This window comes from Hemicordylus capensis, chromosome 2 (assembly GCF_027244095.1).
Source record: "Hemicordylus capensis ecotype Gifberg chromosome 2, rHemCap1.1.pri, whole genome shotgun sequence".
In the NCBI taxonomy this organism is placed as follows: Eukaryota; Metazoa; Chordata; class Lepidosauria; order Squamata; family Cordylidae; genus Hemicordylus; species Hemicordylus capensis.
This window is the reverse complement of record NC_069658.1, coordinates 90,343,332-90,364,371: the sequence shown is the minus strand read 5'-3', so window position 1 is coordinate 90,364,371 and position 21,040 is coordinate 90,343,332. Positions and strand designations below refer to the sequence as shown.

The 21,040-nt window shown below is 46.4% G+C and overlaps 1 protein-coding gene across 3 annotated transcripts in view; it reads right to left on the bottom strand.

Annotated features, from left to right (window-relative positions):
* Positions 1-21,040, bottom strand: part of SHC3 (SHC adaptor protein 3) — a 74,274-nt gene that overhangs the window by 33,790 nt on the left and 19,444 nt on the right. For all 3 annotated transcript variants that reach the window (XM_053299504.1, XM_053299503.1, XM_053299502.1), the window contains exon 2: positions 9,704-9,774. In XM_053299504.1, the coding sequence (XP_053155479.1) occupies positions 9,704-9,774 (71 nt within the window). The remainder of the gene's footprint in view (positions 1-9,703; positions 9,775-21,040) is intronic.

The window sequence follows — 21,040 nt, the reverse complement described above, 5'->3', positions numbered from 1 at the left end:
TTCAGAACTGTCCACTATATTTTTCAAAGCAGTAGTACATACAATGTCTTATTTCTAATTTCCAAAAATGTTAACCAAAGGCTGGGTTCGCACACTCACAACAATTCTCCTTTAAAAAGTTAATCAGGGTTAGAGAGACCTGCAGAGTTGATTGTGTGGGCAAAGGGAGAGATACTGTAATAGTCTGCAGGGGAGGAAAGTGTTACAAGGCTTCCTCCCCTCGCCCCTATTGAGCCCTTTCTCCAATCGTGAGAAAGGGCTCTAAGTGTAAATCACTTTCTTGTTTGCAATGATAAAAACTGCATGTAACAGTGATTGCTGTTGACAGCAACATTTGCCATCTGGACACTTGTTAATATCTAAATACAGTTTTGTGCACCATCAGGGGCGCCATTCCCCATGGAGCTCAGGGCTCAAGTCCATCCCCGCAGCCCACACTATCTGTGGGGAGGGGCAAATCATGCTGCACTTCGTCTCGGAACTCCTGCAGATGCCACGCTGCCACCAGGCAGCCAAGCACAAGTGCTCTCCAAAGGCGGTGTGTCTGGCCTGTGCAAACTCCAGTGCATGCCCGGCTCCAAGCACGCACCCAGCCCCAGCACGCCCACTCTCCTCCCATTGTGGTGGAGCCGGGTGAGCAGCCAGCGGAGGTGACAGCCACCACTCTCTGACTCTGCTCCCACTCCTAGAGAGGCAGCGTGGCCTGCAGCACTGTGCACACCTCCGAGACTCTGGCCTTCCACCAGGCCAGCCCTTCCTGCACTGCTGCTTCTGGCTGCACCCCGCCAGTGACATTAGCAACAGCCAGTGGCAGCATGGATGAGGGGCAAGCCGTGACCTGAGCAAAGCAAGCAGGCAGTGACTATGCTCTCTGACTTGGTGTTCCTGCCTGCTTGAATGGGAAGCTTTCCTCTGTGCAGGCTGCAGGCTGGGAGGAGAGCCTCAAACACAGAGAGACAGAACAGTGAGCGCTGCCCTGTGTGCATGTCGTCTGCTTTGCCCTACTGCTGCTGCCTTCTCCTTGGTGTCCTGTGTGCCTCCAGAGTTGTCCTTTCCTCTTTGCCCATATCTGCTTCCGCTGCTGCTCGTCTTTCCACTCCAGTCCAGGGGCGTAACTATAATAGGGCAAGGGGAGACAGTTGTCTGGGGGCCCACTGCCTTGGGGGGGCCCCCAGAGGCAAGTCACATGACTGACTCCCCCAGCTGCGCACCCGCCCGGGCTTCCTTCAGTTTTATTCATCCTCCGAAATTGATGCAAGTGTTAAGACTTGGAGCTACCAGAACAGCATGTCTTTCTCTAGTACCATTAAATGACTTGCATCGTCCACAGTTTACAAAACTTTTGAGCTGAGCTTCAGAGGGGTGGGAGGCCCATTTTGAAATCTTGTCTCTTGGCCCACTCCAACCTTGCTACGCCCCTGCTCCAGCCCCTGGTTTGCTGTGTTTTACCCATGATCTCTCTTGCTTCCACAGTGCCCCACAAGGGGTGTGAATGTATGGCATGGGGGCTGTGTGCTCTCTTCGGCTTTTTACCCATGATCTGTCCTGGTTTCTGAATGCTCAAGACGTTCTGGACCTAGAACCATGGGGACTAGAAACATGGAAAGCTGCTGTGCAGGTGATGCACAGAGAGAACTCCCTTTTAAGCATGAGACAAAAGTACCATGAAGTTTTGATAACAGTGTAAAGAGGGGCTACAGACAGAAGGGGATAAAAAGTTATTGCTTGTCCCCAGCTAGCATGGCTACATACATCATCGATTTTTATTGTAATGTGCTAATTTAATAATCTGTTAAATAGGTGCTCTAAAGACAATGTAGCTGGTGGGAAAAGCAGGAAACATGTGCTGCAGGATTTCAGTTGACAGACAGAGCCATATGTTGCTTTTGAGAGTTCTCAGTATAGTTGCTAGAAGTTGTTGATTAATATTCCATATTGATTGATGTTCCATGTTGCATTTGAATTCACTGGCATAATGCAAGCAAGAATTTGCCTATGTTTAGGAATCCATCAGAAGGTGCACATACTGTGTGTGTGTGTGTGGCAGGGGGGCGTGGGGCGTGAGGCCATTAGGTCCAGGTGGTCAAATTACCTAGCCGCACCTCTGCGCACCATTATGGCAACCACATATTAATTAGAAGTACAATCACATATCCAATTTTATACAAGTGGCTGCATCTACATGTCAGAAAATCTTGCACAAAGATAATATGGGTGTAACTACAGGAGATGTGCATAGAAAAAAACTATGCAGGATGTGATGATCAAGAGCTGACATGTTGTACAACACAATGAAATCAGTTCTGAACCACCTGTACCGCTGCAGCTACCTAAAGAAACATCCATGGTGTTGCAGAACAGGGCTCTTTAGCCATTACTTAAAGTTGTACAATCACACTTCCATGATGTTCCAGTCATTATTTCCATGGCTATAGCACCACGGAAATGCAGTGGCAGACAAGCAGCACAGGCCTTGCTTTAGGCAGCCACCCTGGCACAAGAGGTTCAGAACCAATTGCATTGGACAATGGATCAGCCAACATGTTTAAGCGTTATTCACTAATAGTTTCAGCGGTGTATTCTGGTATTTCTCAAAGAACATGCTCTTTGGAGTGCTGGGCTGACATGCTGGAGCAAATTAAGTGCTTAGGTATGGGAAGTGCAAAACATGAACCACAAGATATTTGTAACCAGGGTGGTCTGGCCTGTGGGTTTGAACAGGTCATATGCATGCCCTTTGCATGGCAATGCATATCAAACAGTGAGATCCACAGCATGCGTTGTGCCCGGCCTGCTTCATAGCTGTCTACAATGCAGGGAGTGCTGGGTATGGTATCAGCACAAGGTCAGTGCTGCTCAACAGCCCAGGAGTGATGACAGGGCAGGGTAGCCTCATGGCGCTTTGCTCCTTTAAAAAGAGGCCCTTTGTGTCCATGGTGCAGTTCACCTCTCAACAGTCCAGCACAATTACAGGAAATGTCACCGCTGTGCCATCTTGTTTTCAAAAGAGAGCATTCAGATGACCATTAGTGGTTGGGTCATAACAACTTAGATAGTCTTTTTGTGGTGGTGTGGCAGCTGCAGTTAGGTTTTCTCCTCCTTCTCCATGTTGGAAATAAAATATACTTGTTCATCCCACTTGTCAACAATGTTATCAGTATTTCACACATGTGCCAAAAGTTATCATTGGATAATTAGACTGTTTGATTCAGCAGCCTTTTCTCATTATTTTTACCTGTTGACATAGTCATTTAGAGTGACATATTGAGACTGTTCCCACGGACAGCATAAACTGGGCTAGGGATGCCCAGTCTGGGTTAGACTGCGTGTGAGAACCAGGACACTGCCTAGCCCTGCTATTTACCCCGGCTGCCAAGGTTAAGGGAGCGAGCACTCCCTGATCCCTGGCTACTTGCTCGTGTGTGAGCATGGACTGTTTCAAGCCCAGCCGCACACAGAGACTGGCATCTAGAGTGCCCATCTCTTGGGAGAATCCCAAGCACGTCGTGCACTGTACTGTGGGTTTCATGGAGGCCAGGACAAAGACTCCCCACCTCAGATCAATCTGCCCTGTTCTGCACTGCCCAGAGCAGGGCTGATTGTGTGAAGCACAGAGCACACTCCCACCAACAAAACAATGATCGGCTGGAGGGAACGGAAGGTTTGGGAAGGCACACATGACCGGTAGGTCGTGTGAATGGACCCATTAAATGATTCATCTGGATATTACAAAAGAACACCACATGTAAGATGAACCAGTAGTTCAACTTTACCAGCACTTAGAGCCAAAACACCAGACAGCTTTTGTAGCTGTAAGGATCAGCTAGGAGGTGGATTCTGGATGTGGTCAGAGTCTACTTGACAAATCTGTAATAAGGTAATTGGATCAGACACAGTTCTGTTTGGGCAAGCCAAGAACTATTCTATTTTAAGATAGGCATTACTAACAGCAGAAGTGAATCCTTTAAGCTCATTAGCATCAAAGCAACAGAGAGCTTTCCCAAGAAAAGGTATAGTAGAAGGAAAGGTGTAGAATAGTGGCTGACCTGAATCTTCTTCCTTTGTTAAGATCAGGGACTGAAGCTTTGAGGGAAATACCCTTCAAGGAAAATGCTCATTATGAGATGAGCATTTATGGGATGATCCCATCCCCTCAGTGAGGACATGATAGAAAACAAAACATTCTCAGCATGTCTTTTCTCTCTCTCCTTTGCAAATAATATCACACACTCCCCACACAAAGAGACACTTACACACACACATACTTCCCTGGCTTAGAAACATATTTTTGTATACATACATACCTACTACTACATATGTATCTCCTGGAGGATTTACAGACAGGGCTTCTACCCCAAATCTCCTTCAGGAGAGAGTATGTGCATTCACACACCAGCCAAACTTACCCTGAAGTTCCTTCAAGATCCTTGAACCCACACAAGTCAGGCTTTGAGCTGACCGTGAGACCCAGTTTCAGGAGCTCAGCAGGGAGAGTGGGCTAAGCACGCTCTCCCTGCACATGAGCAGGGTGGGAGCCCTGGGCAGCCGGATCAGCTGCCCACATGATTACCGGCTCCGTGACGGATCTGGTGGGGGCTGGAGGGAGTGGGGGCTGATTGGCCCCAGAAGCTCCAGCATGCCCTGCGCAAGCGCAGGGCATGCTGGAGAGACCCTCGGAGCCGGATTTTTGCCTCCCTCCAGGGATCTCCTTGTGAGCAGCCGTGGCGCGGAGCCATGCTGTGGCCACTCATGATTTTTTAAAAAAAAACTGGGTTTGCCGTGCTCGCTCTGCAAATCCAGTTTTAGGGGCGGGCTACTTGAGCGGGTTACCAGTTTTAGGAGTGGGCTACTTGAGCAGGTTCTCATGATTGCAGAAAATCGGGCTAGCGGAGGCTAACCCGATTTTCTGCAATCATGTGAATAGCCTCTTTGTATTGTGAATTCTAGCTTATCTCTAGGTATTTCTAGGTTTTTAAAATGCTGGTTTTAAGCTACTTTTTCTGAAAATGCTGGAGCAAATAGGGCGAGGCACTGAGGTAGAATCATTCGCATGATAAGAGGGATACTCTCTTTACAAATGCGGATGTAGTTTTTTTGTAATTTCTCTCTCCCCGCCCCATTGACTAGAAGGAAAACACTATGTGAACGCACATCAAAACAAAACCCAAGAGCAGAGGGGAGGGGCGGCTTCCCTCAGTGCTGTGAGTGTAATTCCAAGTGGCTTCACTCAACATTTACCCCGCAGCATGGAGCCATGTGCAAATAAGCCCTTGGAGAGGGTTTGTCTTTTCTGAAGCTCAGATGAGTCCTCCAGTCAGGAGCCAACAATATGCCAGTGAGCTGAGGAGGTGGGAGGGAGAGAGTGAAAACAAGCTGTTGCTCAGCCAGTGGGCCCTCTCCCTCAGGGGCCCAGGGATGTTTGACACACACTCATTCAATTATAGCTACATCTCTGCTTTATGCAAAAATGGCTGCGGAGGAGGGAAACGAACCCTGCCTCTTCTTACTTTGCTGTTTCCCAGCAGTCTAGTTCCAATATAAAAATGCAGCAAAGGAAGAAGAGGGCTTTGCTCCCCTCTTGCGTATTTTAGGCTTTTTTGTGTAAAGAGTAGACTCTTCAGCACTGCTTTATATGTGAACAGGGCATATATATATATATAACACTATATGGCTGCCCCCTGTTTAGTTTGGACTTCAAATACTAAAGCAAAGTTTATTAGTCAAACATTGATGTAAATACATTTTACAATTGAATTTTCAAGGCAGTCTAAGTTAATTTTCCATTTTTATTCATTAGTGCCACCTGGTATACAATATTAGCTTGTCCATCAAAAGGCAAAGCTAAAGTTTTTCTGAAAGATAAAAGTCACAACTTGTTGTCAAGGAGACAACTGTGATTTCATGAACATATTTCCACTCCCCCTCCCCACTGAAACACTATTGCCACGGGGGCCATAAAATAACAGATTTGAAACTGTACAGAAATAGTATTGGAAAATTGGCACACGATACCAACATCTTGTCATATTGGAAGCGTTTGATCCCAAAGTCACTGATAACAATCAAGCTTATAGATCATGCTGAGCAAGATGCAACAGTTGCTGTATCTCCTCTCTGATAAACTACAGCCTAAGAAATATTTGTCAGAACATGGCCGGTCAGTGGGTAAAAGTTTGCCCAGAATTCTAATCCTTAGAAAGGGTCAGTTTGGTCAGCCAGTTTGGCCAGCCTCTTAAATGTTTGGGGGAGAAGTGTGGGCATGAACATCTACCCCCCCCCCCCCGGCCACACACTCATCTAATTGTGCAAAGAGTGGTTGTCCAACCACCTCCTCAACTCACAATTTTAGTACAACCTTACAGTAGTAATAAAACTGTGCACCGAAGGACTGCTCAGACAAACCACTTCCCCGGCCATCCAGTTAGGTTATGCTGCAACATGTAGAGGAGACAGGCCTACCCATGCTCTTCCCCATGTGTTTAAGAGGCCAGTTTGGCATATCAAGCCCAGTGTCATGTTATATGCTTGCTTTTTATTATATACTTAGAATAAGTATAGTTAAACCCTACTCTTTGAACAGGCTTGGGGAAAACAAAAGTGGTGTTTACAAAGTAGTTATGTTCCAAAGCATGAAAAGAAGTCAACAGCCATCTCACATCCTAAATTCCCAACAGCAACATTTCTGTACAGTATACATATCAGGCAAGCACCTGGTCATCTTCTGCCTTTCTAAGTCGTGGTGATACTTTGCTGTCAAACCATCATTCATCTAGGATTTATCAGCTTCCTCCCTCTTGACCAGTCAACAAAGAGGGCCCTTCCCACTTGACCCTTGAAAGCAGTCTATAGTCATTAAAGCAAACCACTAGATTACTGTGTACTATTTAAAATGTATCAACAAATAATTGTGAATTTCCAAGATTTGGGGCACCAGAAGAACTACAGTACCCGTGCGTTCCGTGTATATACCTTCAAGTAAAAGCAAAATATGATGGCTGAACAAATTATTTGCTCTTTTTGTTTTGCTTTAGATTACACATGCTTATTTTTTTTTTTTTTTTTTTTTGGACAGGCAACTCAGTACAGGAATGTATTACAACACGTTATCCTACTAGTGACCACCACATTGCTCCTCTGCAACATTCCTCTTGCCGACATGTCCTTCCCAAGCTCACCTGAATCAGGACAGGAAGGGACTGCAGTGGCAGAGGGTAGGTGGCAGCAGAGACGGTGTCATAAATCTGTTGGCACGGCTGACCCAACAGGATTTATGATCCCTTCAGCTCTACTTGTGTGAGTCACAATAAAGTTTTGTAGATAAGAGCAGCTTAGCTGCATGAACAAAAGCGAAGAATGACTCTCAAGGATGAAATATTATAAACAAAAGAAAGTTCCTTGAAACTAAACTAGGTACCCCCCTCTACGATAAATGAGTAATAACTGAAATAAAGGAGCAAGGAAAGAACAGAACAAGGACAGGCTGAAACAGGGAAGATTGACTAAGTACAAATACGAGGACACTGTCTGTAGAAGGCAAAGTTGCTGACAGTGCTGACTTAGAAACCGCGTCGGCTTGATATAGGGCTCGAGATAACCGGCAGCCAATCAGGCTGCCTGACTCAGCATTTCTATTGCCTCTCCTGCGAGATCTTGCGCCTGCGTGTCTCCCACTGAGCCTTTCTCTTGAGACGTCTTCTTAACACAGGTGAAATTCCAGCTTCCTCCTGATCAGTTTCCTCAGCCCTCATCTCTGTCAGTTGTCCAGATTCCCCTGTCTACTGCCGTTCCAGCTCAGCTTCAGAGTTTGTTCTCACAGCCAAGTCCTCCCATTCCTCCTCTGACTCTTCTGACTCAGAGGTCTGGGCCATGACAGGCAGGCAGCTCTTCCCACGCTCCTCTCACAAATGTAAGGCTGGTAGGATGTGCTGGTGGTGCTGGTGGCAGCAGCAATTCCTCCTCCTCATTTTTGGTGGGTGGAAGGAGCTCCCACTATGTGTCCCCATTCACCAAAAGAAAGGGTGGAAGAGGGAAAAGCTCCTGGCTGCAACTCCTCCTCCCCTCCCTTCCACTCCCCTTCAACTAATGGGTCTTTGCAGGTGGGTCTGAGATTAATTCCCTTTGTTGAGGGAGAGGGTGGGAAGCAGTGCTGCCAAGTCCCTCTCACTGCTGCAGAGTTCTCCTATCTCCTAGGCAGCAGCAGTGCAAGAGACTCTCAGCATCACCGTTTCATCCCAGTCCCCTCCCCACAGGATTCGGCTGAGGACCCACAGCCTACTCCCTGAAGCTCCCAACCCCCGAGGAGCCAGGGCCCTCAGAGTCCTAAGGGGTTGCAGAGTCCTAAGGAGTTGCAGAGACCCCAGAGGCTCTCAGGCAAGCCCTGACACCAGCCCTTGTTCTACTCTGGGCTCTAGTATCAATTCTTCTACGCTCTCTGAAGACTAGCGGTCTAATTCATTTACTCACATATATTCTGAAGACTGTAGATCCCATCCGCAGCATGGGCTCCCCCTGTACCAAGGATCTCCGTGTGAGCCCCAGGCCCCTTTAACAGGCACCTCAGAGGGTGAAGCCTATGCAGCACTCCTTCATCAACACAAGCTCCATGAAGTAACAAGGTGAGGAACAGAGGTGAGAGTGATCTTGGCAGTAAAGGCACTAGCAAGTTACTTGTTATGGTGCGAAAAGATACTTAAGTAGCCTTCTGTGAGCCTGTGTTGCCTTGTTGGGCCAGGTTCCAAGCTCCTATGATGAGGAACAGCCTCCTAAGAGGCTGTTCCTCATCACAGGAGCTTGGAACCTGGCCCAACAACATGAGCAAAGCAACACAGGCTCATAGAAGACACTCAGTGTCTCCAATATGGCACTTGTCCCTCCCTCCTGCTGCCAGTTTGCTGCTACACTCTGTGGACTTTTCCTGCATGTGCAAAGAAAATATCAGCAGGAACTTTGGGACTTCCTTGGAAAAAAACATCACATAGGATGATACATATCTGTCTCTCGATCTATAAATGCTGAGCTTTCCTTTAAAAGTAGTCACTCCTCCTCTCTCTCTCTGGCCATGTCCTCATGAACACAGGGAACACAGTTACAGTATACAGTTAATCATGATCGCCAAGCCCCATGTGCTCCCATGGAGTGTGACATGAGAACCCGGAATTCCAGGCAATCCCAGTCAAACCACTGTGGTTAAAGAGCATTTAACCAGAAAGAAGTAACAAGGATTATCAGTCCCGGTTAAATGCTGTTTAACCACAGTGGTTTAACCAGGATTGCCCAAAAATGCCAGGTTCACACATCATGCTCTGTGGGATCACACAGGGCTCAGCGATTGCAATTAACTCTTTAGCCAAACTCCGTCTGGTCTTGAGAATGCTGCTTCCCCACCCCACCCCCAACACACACAATAACACCACCACACACCCGGTCCTGGGCCAACAACAGCTCACTCTTCAAAATTTTGTTCATTCTGTTCTAACACCGCTTCTGACTGGTTCCAACAAACCTCTCAAGATCTGGACAGTGTACATAGATTCTGAGAAATAGATTTGCATAACACCAATGTTTACAATTTAGCCTCAGATTTATCTTCACAGTAATGGGCTTGCAGCCCAGGCTAGGCCCCTCTAATGAGGACCTCTGGGTCTGGGTAAAGTGTTTTCATTTTTCACCACCACCCCTCCCATGCTTGGGCCCTGCACCTTACCTTGTAATCTGTGTTCTAGTATTGAAGTCAAGTGATCTCATGGAGCGTAAGACTTCTATACATCCCAAATACTACAAGGAGAGGGGGAAAAAGATATGTATTATAAGCATAAGTGAAAGACACTTGATAAAAGAAGTTAAAATTAAAAACACAAAGACACAATCCTTCATCTCATAGGAATACAGGAAGCTGCCTTATACTGAGTCAGGTCATTGGTCCATCTAACTCTGTATTGCCTACACTGACTGGCACTGGATCACCACAGTTCCAGGTAGGGGTCTTTCCAGCCCTACCTGGAGATGCCAGGGATTGAACCTGAGACCTTCTGTTTGCAAAACAGATGCTCTTCCACCACTGACCTATGGCCCCATCCGCCCATGCAGGTACCTTTGTAGGCAGAGGATGGAATCTCCATTGGAATTCTGTTGAGCCCTCCCTTTGCCCCTTTCCACTGGTCCTTTGCACTATCATGTGCCCAGTTGATACCAAAAAATGGAGACCCTCCCACATATCAGGCAAAGATCAAGTGGACTGCTTCCCTCCAGACCTTTGGTGTGCAGAAAGTTAGTTCCACAAAGAGCACAGTAATTTATATGCTGGAGGCTTGGAGAACAGCAAGCTGTGGGACGTCTCTATTTGAGGTGTGGAGGAGCCTCCCTTCATTGGTAGTGGCCAGGAGGGCTGGCCACCTGAAGAGCTCCCACAATCCCATTGTAAGGAACCCATTGTAAGACCTGAATAAAATCCACACACACATTTTATTTATAATATCTGTACACCACCCCAAACTTACATCTCTGGTTGGTTTACAAAAAGTTAAAACAAATGTTAAAACATTACAATACAGCACATCATACGAAATTAAGAACTCCGTTAAATACACTACAAAGAATTTCCAAAGCATTTTGATGCACTTTACACCTCTGTTTCCCATTCTTCACAATATTTCTGCATTTGCCTGTCATTTTTTGCTGATGGTTGAGAGCAAGAAGATGCCATAAGAACTTAAGAACAGCCCTGCTGGATCAGGCCTAAGGCCCATCTAGTCCAACATCCTGTTTCAGTGGCCCACCAGATGTCCTTGAGAAGCCCAAAGGCAGGAGTTGAGGGCATGCCCTCTTTCCTGCTGTTATTGCCCTGCAACTGGTATTCAGAGGCATCCTCAGACTAGCAGCCATTGATAGGAGCTATCCATACTCCTCTTAAAGCCATCCAAGTTGTTGGCTGTCACCACATCTTGTGGCAGAGAATTCTACAAGTTGGATATAAGTTGTGTGAAAAAGTACTTCCATTTGTTGGTCCTAAATTTCTTGGCAATCAATTTCATGGAATGTCCCCTGGTTCTGGTATTATGTGAAAGGGGAAAAAATTCTCTTTCTCCACCTTTCTCCACACCATGCATGATTTTTACAGACTTTTATCATGTCTCCCAGCAGTCATTTTTTTTCTAAACTAAATAGCCCCAGGTGTTGTAGCCTTGCCTCATAAGGAAGGTGCTCTAGGCCCCTGATCATCTTGGTTGCCCTCTTCTGCGCCTTTTCCAGTTCTACAATGTCCTTTTTTAGATGTGGTGACAAGAATTGTATGCAGTACTCCAGGTGTGGCCTCACCAAGTTTTGTATAAGGGCATTATAATATTAGAAGTTTTATTTTCAAACTCCTTCCTAATGATTCCAACTAGCACAGAATTGGCCTTTTTCACAGCTGCCACACATTGAGTAGACACTTTCAATGAGCTGTCCACCACAACCCTAAGATCCCTCTCCTGGTCAGTCACCAATAGCTCAGACCCCATCAGTGTATATGTGAAGCTGGGGTTTCTGGCCCAATATGCATCACTTGACACTTGCCAACACTGAACCGCATTTGCCATTTGTCGCTCACTCCCCCAGTTTGGAGAGATCCTTTTGGAGCTCCTCCCAATCTCTTTTGAATTTCTCTACCCTATATAGTTTGGTGTAATCTGCAAATTTGACCGCCTCACTGCTTACTCCAACTTCTAGATCATTTATGAAACTGCCATGATGGCAGTATGCATCCAAAAACTGTTCTGAACGAGAGAGAGAGAGAGAGAGAGAGAGAGAGAGAGAGAGAGAGAGAGAGAGAGAGAGAGAGAGAGAATTTCTCAGAATGAGCCAATGTCTTTACAGGCCTGGCTGTTCTGTTGCATGAGGCTTAGCCTTCCTCCCACCACCTGCAGGGTGGCAAGGGTAAAGTTCGGGCTCCAAAGCTTCAAGGGACTTGTAGTTCCTACCACAGTTCAGTCTGCTATCAAGGCTTAAGACTGCTTTCTAGGGGACTGCAATGTGAAGCCATCCTCCTGTCATGGTGTGTGCTGTCCACTGCAGTCAGTAGCCCTGACCCTAAGGCCAAAAAAAAGGGGGAAAACTGTGTTCCTTATTAACTTGAAAAGGAACACTACATTTTAATCCTAAATAAAGAACAGTTTTTTGAATTAGGGAACAGGTGGCAAGCCTACCAGGACATTGGAGTGTATTCAGCACAATAGCAACATATTGTATCTCAGGCCACTGGGCAGGAAGTCCAATAGAATTCCGGCAGAATCTCTCCCTTAGCTTGCAAAAAATGATAGATCATATCATAATTGCAGTGTAAAATTAGATTTTCTTTTTTTTTTAAGTAATAATCAATAACTTTTAATTTTTTTTGAATGAGGCAAACAGCATCTTCAGAATTAGCTGTATTAATGTTGGCACATAAAATCCCTGAAAAGGCTTGTTGACAGCCAGCCATCTATTCACTAATCTAAAAATAAGCCTGCAAAATTAGAAATGTCTTACTTAGGCAGCTTTGAATTTGGCTGTCTGAATACAATCTGTCTCCTTGTCTCACTAGAATAGTTTTAGTGGGGAAAGAGGAGTCTGTCTTCAAAAACTTGCCAAGATTTATTCATGTTCAACTTGATCACTTGTACAGAAATGTGACAAAAACAGAAATGGCTCGTTAAAAAAAAATCCAGGGTGTTAATTGTATGTGCGGGTATATGAATATGTATTGATTCAGCTATTTCCATATGTGAATGACCACAAAGTGCAAAGGGCCCATATCTGAATTACATGAGCAGGCTGAAGCATAGCAGAACTCTATCCAGTCTGACTAGTTTAAGGTTGCATTTTACTTTTATTAGGCGACAGAACCAAATTAATTATGAATAGGAGATATATATTTAATTCATTTTGGAATTCAAGACTTGCTATTCCTAAAATAACACTGTAAGGCTAGGCATTTGCCATTTAGAGAAAAATGGCACGATTAAACTGTATGAAAAAATATATATATAGGGACATAGGAAGCTGCCATATACTGAGTCAGACCATAGGTCCATCTAGCTCAGTACTGTCTACACAGACTGGCAGCGGCTTCTCCAAGGTTGCAGGCAGGAATCTCTCTCAGCCCTATCTTGGAGATGCCATGGAGGGAACTTGGAACCTTCTGCTCACAAGAAGTGGTTCAAATTGAGCAATTCCTAATCCAACTCCCAGATCACCTTTTTGAGCAGGTCTTTGTTCAGGAGCCCCAGACTATTGAAGCCGCTGGAGAATTGGCACAGAGATTGGCTGACGCCAGGGTAAGGGAGACAGCAGAGGCACCTCAACGGGATCGGCCCAAGTTTGTCCCAAGGTGGGAGAAGTCTCAGCGTCTGCCCAAGGAGGAGCTCAGGAGTCAGACCAAGGTGAGCCCAGGGGACACAAGCCACACCCCACCTGCTCCACCACAAGGGGGCAGACTGACTCAGCAGGCCAGCTCCAAGTGCTTTAAGTGGGGAGAAGCGGGACACTGCAAGAGGGACTGTCCCAAGGCTAAAGCATAATGATAATGATAATGAGCATAATGCAGGATAGAAGTCCAGAAGCAGCAGAGGCCCAGAAGGGGTAATGCCTAGTTATGCAGGAAACTTTGGGAGGGACAGACCCCAGGGTAAAGCCTTCCTAATGCATCTGGACAGTGATAGGAGCCCGGTGGCAGCAGCACAGAAGGGGTTAATCCCTTGTTTTGATGTGGAGGTCATCCACCCAGGTGGCGAGTGAATGTTTGGGTTAATGGCCAGCAAGTCACAGCCTGGAGGGACTCTGGCGCTACAATCTTGGCCATACAGCCCTCGCTTGTCAAGGCCCAGCAACTTGCCCAAGTCTCCCGGGGGCGGGTTTTCTTCACCAGAGGCCAGGCAGAAATGCCCATAGCGAAGGTCCCCGTTCGGTTGCCTGCCTGAGAGGAAGAATGGGAGTTCGCTGTGATGGGAGAGGAGCAGCCCTGTGCCATGCTGATAACAGAAGATTTAGCTGTCCTCATTTGGGAGACTCTTCACCCAGGAGAGAAAGTTCCAGTGGAGGTGGAGGTAGAAAGGCTGAACCAAGGTACTGGGTCCCAGCCAGCACCTCCAGACTGGAGTCCCACCGGCAGACAGCACCAGGGAGAGGCCAGGATCCAGCTCAAGCGCTGAGAGGCCCAGGGACAGAGAAGTCCAGCTGCAACCAGGAACAGCGGCTGAGGCCCCCATCCCAGAGCACGTGCAGCAGGCAAGTGACCAGGAGGGAGGCGCTGCAGAGGAGATGCCAGGAGCAACCATCAGCAGCACAGCCGACAAGTTCCAGAGAGAGCAGGAGGCAGACCCAGGTTTGGTGCAACTGTGGGAGCAGGTGAGCCTGGGCTCACCCCCTCTCAGCGAACTGCTGAACTCCCGGATTGTCATCCAGGATGGGTTAATGTACCGTGAGTATATCCCTAAAACTCACAAGGTGGGGTGCAAACCCCAGAGGCAACTTAGAGTGCCTAAGAGACACCGCTTGTGCGTCTTAGAGATGGTGCATGCCCACTCAAATGGACACATGGGGGTGGGGAGAACAAAGGACAGAGTGAGGAAGAACCTTTACAGGACTGGGTTTGGCCAGGATGTGACTAAGTATGTGAAGTCATGTGAGGTTTGCCAGAAAAGCTGGGAAAGCCAGGGAGAAAGGCAGACACCTGTACAGCCCTGGTCTAGCAGGGACACCCCATTTCACAGAGTGGCAATAGACATCCTCGGGCTTATCCAACCCAAGACTTCCAGGGGAAAACCGTATATACTGACTGTAGTGGATGGTGCCACTAGATGGCCAGAGGCAGTTGCCCTGAGCCAAAAAGATCCAAAGACTGTAAGTCAGGCTCTGCTGGACATTTTTGCCAGGATTGGTTGGTCAAGGGAAGTCCTGACTGAGGCAGGTATTACCAGAGTCTTCCCACACCCATCCTGTTGCTTCTGTTTGGGAAACTCAGGCTCCCCACAGAAACACAGAAGCAGAGCATGGACAAGCACTAGGTGTCAAGAGGAAAAACCTGGCCTTGATTTGAATCAAGCAGCAGTACAACTATGAATATTTGTTATCTACTTTTCAACAAAAGTTTATACAGAAAAGCCAACCAAAGATGGCTCCCTGTCCCAAAAGGGTTAAGAATCTTTTAAAAGGCATAAGGCAGACACCAGCAATAATCATTCTAGGGATGCTGTGCTGGGACTAGGGTTACTCTCCCCTGCACAATATAAAAGAATCATCACTATGAAAAGTGCCTCTTTACTTACTTAGCAATGTCATGACAATATTGAAACAGTGCAAAAGCTGCCTAGAAAAGATGGTGAGTGAAATCCTTGAGCTATTGAGGCTGGGCAGTTCCCTGTGTGCGCTTGCCATGGCTATTCCCTGTGCCAGATTGCCTAGGAAACCCAGTGTTCACCTTTGCTAGTTGTGGGCACACCGAGAGGCTCTTCTCACTAATCATGAGAAGAGCCTAGATGGGGTTTGCAGGGAGAGCAGGCTAAGGACTTAGTGGTACCTTTCCTCCTTTTGGTTATACAATCTAACTGGGCTTCTAGTATGGTGGTTTTGAGTAAACTCCATGCACTCTGGAGTGAAGTGACTCTCCTGATTTTCCTTTTCAGCTTTCTTTTCAACATACTCCTCATTTTGGAGAAGTTTCCTCTTCTGAAATTCAAAGTGTCTGTGTTAGACTTCCTTGCTGATTCTCTCCCCACATGTATGCTGAATTTGATCACACTATGGTCACTGTTCCCTAAAGGGTCCATGCAGGGGCGTAACAAGGCTAGAGTGGGCCCAGAGACAAAATTTTAAAATGGGCCCCTTGCTGATACACACACACACTTCACAATATATAGTCATGTGACTTGCCTCTGGGGGAGCCCTCGAGGCGTGGGGGCCCCCAGGCAGCCGCCTCCCCTTGCCTAATAGTAGTTGCGCCCCTGGGTCCATGACACTGGCATCACGCACCAGGTCCTGGGTGCCACTGAGGATTAAGTCCAAGGTCACCTTCTCTCTGGTTGGTTCCAAGACCAACTGTTCTAGGACACAGTCATTCAGCGTATCAGGAAATCTGGCCTCTTTGTCATTACCTGACTGTGAATTTACCCAGTCTATGTGTGAGTAATTGAAGTCACCCATTATTACTGCCCTGCCTCTCCTTGACGCATCCTTGTTTTCCTCCTGCAACTCCCAGTCACTGTCAGCGTTTTGATCCGGAGGGCGATAGCACGTCCCCAGTAACACATTTCCTTTCAGGCCTTGTATTGTCACCCACAGGGTTTCTGTGGAGGACTCCAGTCCACCCAGGTTTTCTAGCTTGTTAGATTCTATCCCTTCTTTAACGTACAGTGCTACTTCACCTCCAAGGTGCCCCTCCCTGTCCTTTCTATAGAGTTTATATCCAGGGATAACAGTGTCCTACTGGTTCTCACTGTTCCACCATGATATGATTACCCTTCTTATCATCCCTGATGGAAGTGACCCATTTAGCATAATGAACAAGTCAATAGATACTTATTAAGCTGCTCTTGATCCTCTCTCTTTATAGTCCTCTCTCTCTTTTTCCTTCCCCTTCCTTCTGGTTCTGTCTTTATACTCCAACAAATCCTCTTTCCTACCGTGTTTCCCCAAAAATAAGACAGTGTCTTATATTAATTTTAGCCCCCAAAAATGCACTAGGGCAATTAGCGGTACATCAGAAATTACTGCTAGGTCTTACTTTCGGGGTAGGTCTTACTTTCGGGGAAACAGGGTATATTCTTTGTTCAACATTTCAGGTCCTGCTCTGAGTTCCTACATTTGCTGATGTTTGGCAGGTGGGCACAAGGAGCTGGGTCTACAGGACAGAGAACAAGTCAATTGCCTCTAGACTTCCTTTGCTAATCCATCATTACCCAAGTATGACTTTCAGACCAGTCACTTAATTGGCTAGGAGTGAGAATGGTAAAGACAGCTGGAGCCCCCTCAATCCTACCTTGCTGTCTGGCTTCCTGCTTCCACCAGCATCTCTAGGGGGGAAAAATATTGCTACTGCAGCATCCAAGCAAGACCAAGTCCCATTGAAATCAATCGTACTTAATGTTGGAAGTGAAGGACTCTGCGCTGCCTCATGCCTCATTGACAGAGGGGGGCAACTAGTGAGTCAGAGAACTAGATGAGTCAAGACATTGGTCATTCCTCCTCTCTACTGCTCTGACACTATCCCTTTGATATGTAGATTGCTACTCTCTGGGACTTCCTTCCTGTCTGCCTCCCTCCTCCATTCCTTCCTTTCTTCCCTCTATCACACACACCTCCCTCTATCACACGCACTGCGGTGGGAGCGAGCGAGCGCGCGCTGCGGGGGGAGCGAGCGAGCGCGCGCGCTGCGGGGGGAGCGAGCGAGCGCGCGCGCTGCGGGGGGAGCGAGCGAGCGCGCGCGCTGCGGGGGGAGCGAGCGAGCGCGCGCGCTGCGGGGGGAGCGAGCGAGCGAGAGCGCTGCGGGGGGAGCGAGCGAGCGAGAGCGCTGCGGGGGGCAAAGGTATGTAAAACATTTTCCTTCTCACCAGTCATTTCACAGTTTTGTTTCTTAGAGGGGAAGGGCTTTGAATAAAGGCTGGAACTGAGCACCAGTACTCACTCCAAACAGTTTTCCAAATGGTTTTCCATTTGGAGGTTTTCCAAATGGTGATTTACTTTTGCTTCACAATGCATAAGGTAGTGGGGAGTTCAAACAAGGAAGGGGTTTACAGCTACTTCAATACAGTAACAGCAAAGTGCCATTAACATAAGAACATAAGAATAGCCCTGCTGGATCAGGCCCAAGGCCCATCTAGTCCAGCATCCTGTTTCCGCACAGTTGCCCACCAGCTGCCGCTGGAAGCCTACAGGCAGGAGTTGAGGGCATGCCCTCTCTCCTTCTGTTACTCCCCTGCAACTGGTACTCAAAAGCATCCTGACTTTGAGGCTGGAGGTGGCCTATAGCCAATGGATTTTTTTCATGATGATTGGTCCTTAATACATAATACAAGTGTGTTAAAGTTGCAATTTGGAATAGAATGTTGGAAATGGCAGTGTGGCATACTCTGGCATTCCTGCTGAGTCGTATGGATTGGCCCCGTGGATAAAGCAAGAAGTGGAGGTGTGGTTACCTGTCTGAGAGTAACTTTGGTGAGTTACCCCTCTCAATCTGCAGCACTTGTTTCCTGTGCTGCAGTCAACTTCTGGTCATTTTAAAAAAAAATTCTCCAGTGCTCACACACTGCCAGGGGTGCACTGGAAAAATGGACAGACACACCACGCAGCCAAATCCAACATGCATAGCAGTGTCACACTCTGTACTGTACTCAGAAGCCTTTATAGGACTGAATATGATCCGGAAATATCATTACAATTATCAGAAAATGGCAGTGTAAATACAAAATGGTGGCCGCTACAGCTTTCTGTAGTGGGAAGAATCCCCCACCCCGACCGTGGTTATTGTTCTGGGAGCGTTTTGTTATTGTCATCATCAAAGTGTCCTTGCATACCCACACTATTGCAAAATGATAAAAACAGGAGCAAGATCCTTTTGAACCAGCACGGTTGTGCAAAGATATCTTCGGGGGGGCATAATCAGAGTGCAATAATGGTTGGGCAGAGAGCTCTGAAATTTGGCACAAAGATAGTGGAGGATAGCAGCAAACTGTGTTTTGAATTTGAAATAAATTGGTCCAGCCATTGATGTAACCATTAAAAAAAAATTGAGCCAAAATCACATGAACATCCACAAATTGCTGTAAAAAATAATGCCACATCTGAGAATCACTGAATTTGTTTTTTAAAAACCATTAAAAAGCAAGAGATGGTTTGAGAAGGTGCTCTTGTGCAACTGTACTACTTCAAAAGGATTTCTGTATTTATTTTTATTTATTTATATTTATAATATTTTTATACAGCCTGATATCTACATCTCTAGGCAGTGTACGAAACTTAACACAATATAAAAGAGTAAAAATGTTTAAAATTTCACAATATACAGTAAAGTTTGATAAAATAAAAGTAAATTATACGTTTAAAATTAATTTCAGTTACAAAAACCCCGTGAAAACAGGTGCATATTGAGAGTCTGCCTAAAAGCAAACAGAGAAGGAGATGCTCTTATTTGAACAGGGAGCATATTCCAAAGCCTCAGGGCAGCGACAGAGAAGGCCCAGTCCCGAGTCGTCACCAAACGAGCTGGCGGCAACCATAATCAGACCTCTCCAGAAGATTGTAATAAGTGAAAGGGTTCATGACAAAGAAGGTGCTCTCTTAAATATCCTGAGTATTTAGCCCCAAGCTGTTAAGGGCTTTGTAGGTCATAATCAGCCCTTTGTATTTCGCTCAGAAACATACTGGCAGCCAATGTAGTTATATTCTAACTGCTCAGTGCATCACAGTTCAGAGGCTGCTGAGCTGCAGAGTCAGGCTCAGCAGCCGCTCCTGCTATGCCGGCCACAGCGGCGGGGACGGGGAGGCCTGCTCATCTCACCTCCACCCCCCGGCCTCACACATAGCAGCTAGAATATGAGCGGTTCAGCCTTGCGGCAGCGGGGACAAAAAACTCATGACTAGGGGAAGGGCTTGTGGCAGCAGCGGGGCCTCACAGCAGGGGTGGTCTGGGCAAGAAGATTGCCTAGGTGAGGCACTGCTCCCAAGCTATATACCTGGTTTTTTGGGGGAGTATAACCCCACCCAGATGGACCCACCCAGGTAGATCAAAACCAACTCTTGGGTTCTGAACCTGCACAGTCAGTATTTCCATCTTATTTGGATTCAGCTTCAGTTTGTTATCCCTCATCCAGCCCATTACCGCCTCCAGGTAGGCATTTAGGGAAGGTATGGCATTTTAAAATAACAGGGGTGTGCAAAAGCACCAACAAAAATAATTAAAAATTTGGGAAGTCCCTGTGAATTATGTGTGTGCAGAAGCTGTGCCTGGGCTTGATGTACTTGTGCAACAAAAAAATTTAAACACACAAAAAATCGGGGGAAATAACTGGGAATCGTGCATGCGCACACACTCACTCCTTGCGAACGCACCAATAGGAAGCGAATGCACCAATAGGAAGTAAGAGGCAGAGCACCCCCTCTGCAACTGTAATGGTCAGAAATGGGTGGAATGGATGGGGAGTCACCAGCCATATGAATAAGCCAAGGTTTGGAAAACCATAACTGTAATAAACGGCAGTAAAAAGCAGTAGTGTGTACAGCCCAGATTTACTCAGATTTATGTTTATTACGCTTATATACACACTTCTGTGAACTTTATCTACTTTTGTCCTAACTCGTCTTAACTTACACCGCTTCCTCTTTCATTAAAGCCTCCTGTCTGGGAAACCTTCTGTCTTTCTTGCTAACTTTTATTTTTTTCACCATGCTCAGGCACAGGCTTCGGTAACGTTTGCATACTTAGCATGTACTGTACCATTTTGATGTGGGTCCATTATTCAGGTGTGTGTTTCATGTCATTCGGAGGCTAGTGTTTGCTTATCCTCTGAACTGCATCTACTGTTGCATACTAGAAATAATTATCAGTCTATTTGTTTATACAATCACATTTTAGCCAATGAAAGAGGCACGTCAAGTGCCCCTGTTTTATGAGAGGTTAATTTACTCTTTTTTAAACTCTTCAACTCACTTTTGCCCCTACAAGCCATTTTAAATATTATTATAGGAGAAATAAAAAGGACAATTGACTGGTGTTTTCTGTTACCTACACTTCTCTGGGTTGAATCACAGAACATTTTTAATCCTTCAAACCATTATTTGAAGAGTCGGGAATGTGCTGTGGGCTCTTGTGCTTCCTCCTCCTCCCCTTGTGTGCTCAGATTCAATTAGTCATTTCTTCATTTATGTAAACCATAGTTTGCCGTTACATCCAAACAGGCAACTGATAGTTTGCATTTGACTTCCAAGCTAGGTTCAAACCATGGTTTTTGAAGGATTATAAGGTTTACATGTAAACCAACCTTTTGTCTCATCTGAAATAGATATTTCACATTTAACTCAGTAGGGAAATGCA